This window comes from Brachionichthys hirsutus, chromosome 13 (assembly GCF_040956055.1).
Source record: "Brachionichthys hirsutus isolate HB-005 chromosome 13, CSIRO-AGI_Bhir_v1, whole genome shotgun sequence".
Taxonomy (NCBI): domain Eukaryota; kingdom Metazoa; phylum Chordata; class Actinopteri; order Lophiiformes; family Brachionichthyidae; genus Brachionichthys; species Brachionichthys hirsutus.
The window spans coordinates 2,962,100-2,967,401 of record NC_090909.1 but is presented as its reverse complement, the minus strand read 5'-3'; the positions used below and the strand labels follow the sequence as shown (position 1 = coordinate 2,967,401).

The window sequence follows — 5,302 nt, the reverse complement described above, 5'->3', positions numbered from 1 at the left end:
AAAAAATCATCAAAATCCAGTTTCACGTAACCTGTCGGCGGAAGTAACGATAAAATCAAAACATCACTTCACTTTCAAAATCAGAGCCGCCGAAGTGAAAAATGGCTCAATCTCCCAGAATGCACTTCTCGAACGTCTATCAACGGAAATGACGAAGCTTCCATGGAAACGGCAGGTTGGCGTGCTAGCCAAGAGACAGCCGAAACGAACTGCAGCTAGCTAGCGTTCAGTTTGGAACTGGTTGAATACACTTTGCTGTATTTTTTTGTCAAGATGAATCGTATGCCCGATGCGAGTCTGAGGTAAGAGCTAGCAAACCGTGTGCAATCGGTACCGTTAGCGGCGCAGTAACGAGCAATTACACGCAGTAAGCTAGCCGTGATTCGGTAAGAGTAGACACAAAACACCGGAATTGTACCAACTGATAACATTAGCGACAAATCATCGAGAAAAGACACAGTTACGTTACTTAACATTTTAGATGTAGGTTTTTGTTTCAGTCATTGAATTAATACGAATTGACTAATATTAATACATTCTTCACTCCGTCTCCAGGGACAATCAGACAAGAAAGATGCAGGAAAATATCTCCAACGTGGGGAAACATTTTGGGGAGATGTGCCAAATATTTGCGGCCTATGCTCGTAAAACAGCCAGATTGCGGGACAAGGCAGATATTCTCATTCGGGAAATTGGCACGTACGCGGACACAGAAACGCCAAACCTAAAGATGGGTATGAAGGAGTTCGCGGACCACCTGGCCAAAGTTGGAGACTACCGCCAAGCGGAGGTAAAACTAGTGTAGAGATGGTCCACCGTGCGGTGTCTGCCCACTGTTCTTAATACATCAGTGAACGAAGAATATGCATTCTCGGTATACGGTTGTGTGTGTGACAACTTTGCTTTAACCTGAATCTACTTTACAGCTGGAAAGACTTGAAGACAAAGTCATAGAGCCATTAAAAAGCTATGGCGCTGTGGTGAGGCGTAAAAGGGTAAGTGTGCTCAATGATTAGAAATATCAAAAACGTCCACATGCCTGTTCGTGCCACCGCCACACGGGGGCGCTATTGTCGCAGTAATAATCCTCTGGCATGGAGTTTTTTTTTTACATTATTATTACATTAATAATTTACATTATTTATTACATTATCTCGTTTACAACCTTGTTTTTCTTCCACATATCGCGTTGCCAAATGATTAAATTAATCATGTCAACGTGTGTGCTACTGTCACTCACAGTTGCGACCCAAAGTGTAATTAAATCTAGCTCAAATATTTAATAACAAAAAGTGAATTTTTTTTTTTTTTTTAAACAAAGAAAAATTATAAGATGTTTGATGGAAACTTTCATTAACATTACAAACATTACAAAGTTAAGACAACACAGAAATCTGCCCAACAGGTTGGACTAGCTACACCAAACATGAATTGGGTTATATCCTTCAGCATTTTAAAACCTCAAATGTCCACTTCCTAAATAATTATCCATAATTGTTGATTCCCATGTTATCGCGCGTCCATGCAGGAGGATCTGAAGACTACTCAGAGTGCCAGAGGCAGAGAGGCCAAACGGATGGCTCAACTCGAAAGGACCAGACGGAGAAATCCCTCAGACAGGCAGATCATTGTATCCTTATTCTGTTTCACAAATGTCTTCATATCAAAAGTGCTTTGCAAACTCAGCGGAATAACAACCAGATATGTACATTGTTTTTGTGCAGATGACAAGTTTGTTTTTTTGATATTAAATAATGTTGAAATGGAAAAATAAAGTCTGATCCCATTCAATCGTTTGGATCAGGATTTCTGAGCACGAGTTGAATAAACATAGATAGCAGCTCAAGTTCATGTTTCCTTGACCCCGATCCTTCAGTCGCAGGTGTGTCCCGTGTCATCGGTTTATCCACAGTGACCGACGGCCTCAAAGGCGGAACGCATCACAATTCATTTGAAATAGATCAAAGAATCCCCCTTAATGGATGCTCACTTCCCAAATGTCAGCGACAGAAATTTTTATTAGCATTCACACTTTATCAGTTGTGAAACCCGGTATGGAGGTGTTGTAGCGATTAGTCATTGTCGGTCCAGTTCTACACGTCATCATTATCGAAATGAGGCAAATAGCAGCAGATTATTTTCTCATTTTCAGTCTGTGCCTCGGTTTGTGTAACGTCCGGGTGTCAAGCAGCATCCATGCGGTTTGAAAGGAAGGCAGAGCGATCTGGTAACTTTGTGGATTGTCATTTTTCACCCGTCAGGCTGAAGGTGAGCTCCAGAGAGCCACCATTGACGCCACGCGAATCACCAAGCAGCTGGAGCAGACCATGGACGAGTTTGAGAGGCAGAAGATCCGGGACATCAAGGTTTGCTGCTCTGAGATCTCAGTTCATCCATTCAGCGTGTCCGTTGCAGCCGTGAGTGACGGTAAAGCTGTTGACGCCGACGCTTCTCTTGACGTGGTCGATTCAAAATGCTCTCGTTTCCTCCCTTCTCCTTTTCGTGCCTTTTTACCGTGCAGCCATTTGTGATAAATATTTATATTTGAAATATTATCCTTTGTATTCCGCCTGTAGAAAATCTTTGGTGACTTTGTGAAGGTGGAGATGTCGTTCCACGCGAAGGCCGTGGAGATTTATACTTTGGCGTTCCAGAGCATTCAGAACGTGGATGAGGAGGAGGACATGCAGGTAGGCCGTTTGCTCTGCCTCAAAACAGTAATGAGCCCATTTTCATGTTTATTTAAAGCATATATGAATTGAAGTCTCATCATTGATGTGTATTTAAGTTTATATACTGTGCCCTGGGTGAAGCTGACGGCTGTGTATCTATTCCAAACAGTCCCACACTGTTGTGTACCCATTACTCATCGACTCGTTGCTCATGGCCCGCACCCTTTAATCGATGTGCTGACTTTGCTAGCGATCCGTGCAGGATTCAGTCGTCCGCCGACTTTCTCCAGGATGTGGTTTGGTTTTAGAATTCTGAGATACTTTAAGATAAACTGCAGCGAGAAAACGAATTGATCGATGATTCAAAAGTGCAAATCCCTCTTCTGCTTTTCTTTACTCCCCCCTCGCCGTATCATCTGTGTGTCTTTTTCACTGAATCATCCACCCTTAATTCCATTCACACTGAAGGGAAGCCCCTCACCGAGATGAGGCCATTCTTTGGTGACTCGTACAACGAAGCGCGACAAACTGAGTCCTAGCACAATTTATTTTCCACACACTGCTGTGTTATCAGAAGCAAATTGATGGAGCTGCTTTGTTATTAAAGAAAATTCTTTAAAATCATTTTATATTCCTCGACATTGCTTCCATTGTCCTTGGCAGGTGTTCAGGACTTTGCTGCACCCACCTCACTACCAGGCCCGCTTGGAAATAGTGCGAGGGGATTCCAGAACCTCCCTCGATCACACCGGGTCCTTCCTGAGTACATCTGGGACTTTCCAGGTAAGACGCGGAACAAAAAAAACTCAAGTAGAATTTCCTGAAAAGATCCCAGCGTGCTGGCGTTTCTGTTACGGCATTGCATAATCAAGTCGCAGCCTGTGATCACGCTGTCCTTCAATGATCGAGTTTGGTTTCTAAATGACAACACACACACTTTTGATTCAGTGACGCTGCTAGAAAAGCAACTTTTAGGCCCGTTTCCAGGCTTCTCATACATTTACCATGAAAAATAGCTGAACAAATTGTCATAGAAATCCTTGTGACAACTGACATAAAGAGGCAGAGGTCATTTCATTTATACATTTTGTGCAAAAATATAAATGAACGCTTTCACGCGAGAGGCGAGTACAGTGTACAGCTATTCAAAATCTGTTTCCTTGTACAGTAAAGCATTAGTTTCGCTGGCTTTCAGCCACTCCAGTGCTGTTGCTGTATCCCATACACTGCCCCCTAGTGGTCAGCCATTGCAAGTGAAATAAGAGCGAAACCAAGATGGCAGACAGATACAGAAAGGCCAGACTTGTAGCAAATTGCACAGTGTAACAGAGAGAGCAAGAAGATAGTGGAAGAATCACTGCTGTTTAAGTTAGGAGGAGGATGTTGGTAGCAGTGAGGAGGAATGGCTGCCAGAACAGGAAGGGTTAGCAAATGCTAGCAGCAGTGACGGTGGAAGTGAGGATGCTGAGGGAGCCGAGGATGCAAATAGTGGTTATTTCATCTGATGACTTCGACACAGAATGCTTGTTCTCTTTGTCAGACCTCATTCTCTTAACGGTAATTAACTTTGAGCCACGTGTCAGATTTTGCTGCTCGACTTTAACCTGGAAATTCCCTGAAATTGAATTCCGAGAAGGTGCGCAGATCCCACGTATCGCATCTGCCCTTCGCCGTTATAAAAATAGTAACTGTTTATTTGTCGTCACAGCAACAGAGGGCCTACAACCGGCAGGCAACAAGGGAGGAAGAAGAAGAAGATGAGGAGGATGACAATGAAGATGAATCTGAAGAGGAGGAGGAGGAAGATGGCACAGATTAAATGCCATCCTCTTTTGTCATTTTTTTCTCCCCCTGAAATGGAATACAGGAATATCAACAAGCTGTAGGAATGTGTTTTTGTTAATTGTGACGGCAGTATTACCCCGGAGGTGTGTGTAGTCGTGTGATGCCTCGTTGTTAACGGTAGTCCTAATAAAACCAGCCTTTTATTCTCTTAAACTTTATATATAAAACACACAATGCCAAAGTGCGCAGTATACATTCACGTGTGTTTTTAGTCCATTTTATTGTTTTTCCATGTTTTGAAATAAAAGTTAATGTTTTCACATTTTCCGCTGTTCCAGTGAAGTCCTGTTCCACAACGAGCGCGCGGCGTCCAATTTGCATAGACATTGTTTTATAAATCGCTCCGTGTGAATCAGCCTAAGTGGCCGTGGATTCGTGACTCATTGCTTCCGCAGACAAAAGTTGGACGAGCGAGGGCGCTTTGCAGCACAGTGTGTGTCTCTCGGGGAACACGGTGTATCTGCATTATCAGTCAGCGATGAGGCGGCGATCGACGCCGCTGTGTGAGCTGATGGCTCCTATGTCTCTCATCCATGAGTCAGTGGATGCGTTTTTAGCGTTCCTCTGCTGCCCGTGTCGCGATGAATACATCCCTGGACCTTACAGATATTACAGGAAAGTTAGTTACACTAACACAAAATAAATCCAGAATCTTGCAGCCAAAGCAGCTGCAAGAAGTTTGGTAGCTCATTTATATGAGCTACCAAACTTCCCTTTGAGAAGCCCTGATTATCCCAGCGGCTGTTAGATAACAGCGGTGCAGGTGGTGTGTCATCAGCCCTCCG

At 43.6% G+C, this 5,302-nt stretch overlaps 1 protein-coding gene across 1 annotated transcript; it reads left to right on the top strand.

The window, feature by feature from the left end:
- The first annotated feature begins 273 nt into the window (after positions 1-273).
- On the top strand, positions 274-4,706 carry cibar1 (CBY1 interacting BAR domain containing 1). Its single transcript, XM_068747434.1, has 9 exons — positions 274-302; positions 556-790; positions 927-995; positions 1,529-1,630; positions 1,877-1,882; positions 2,262-2,366; positions 2,577-2,690; positions 3,336-3,455; positions 4,381-4,706. Exons 1-9 carry the CDS (start codon positions 274-276, stop codon positions 4,489-4,491), a joined length of 891 nt encoding a protein of 296 aa, XP_068603535.1. The 3' UTR covers positions 4,492-4,706.
- The last annotated feature ends 596 nt before the right edge of the window (positions 4,707-5,302 follow it).

What these genes read in the sequence shown, in the direction of transcription:
- cibar1 (XM_068747434.1), top strand. Translation starts at nt 274, where the DNA reads ATGAATCGTATGCCCGATGCGAGTCTGAG. An exon ending in CTGTGGTGAGGCGTAAAAGG is followed by an intron (nt 996 to 1,528) that starts GTAAGTGTGCTC and finishes GCGTCCATGCAG; the next exon opens with GAGGATCTGAAGACTACTCA. An exon ending in GTACATCTGGGACTTTCCAG is followed by an intron (nt 3,456 to 4,380) that starts GTAAGACGCGGA and finishes TTGTCGTCACAG; the next exon opens with CAACAGAGGGCCTACAACCG.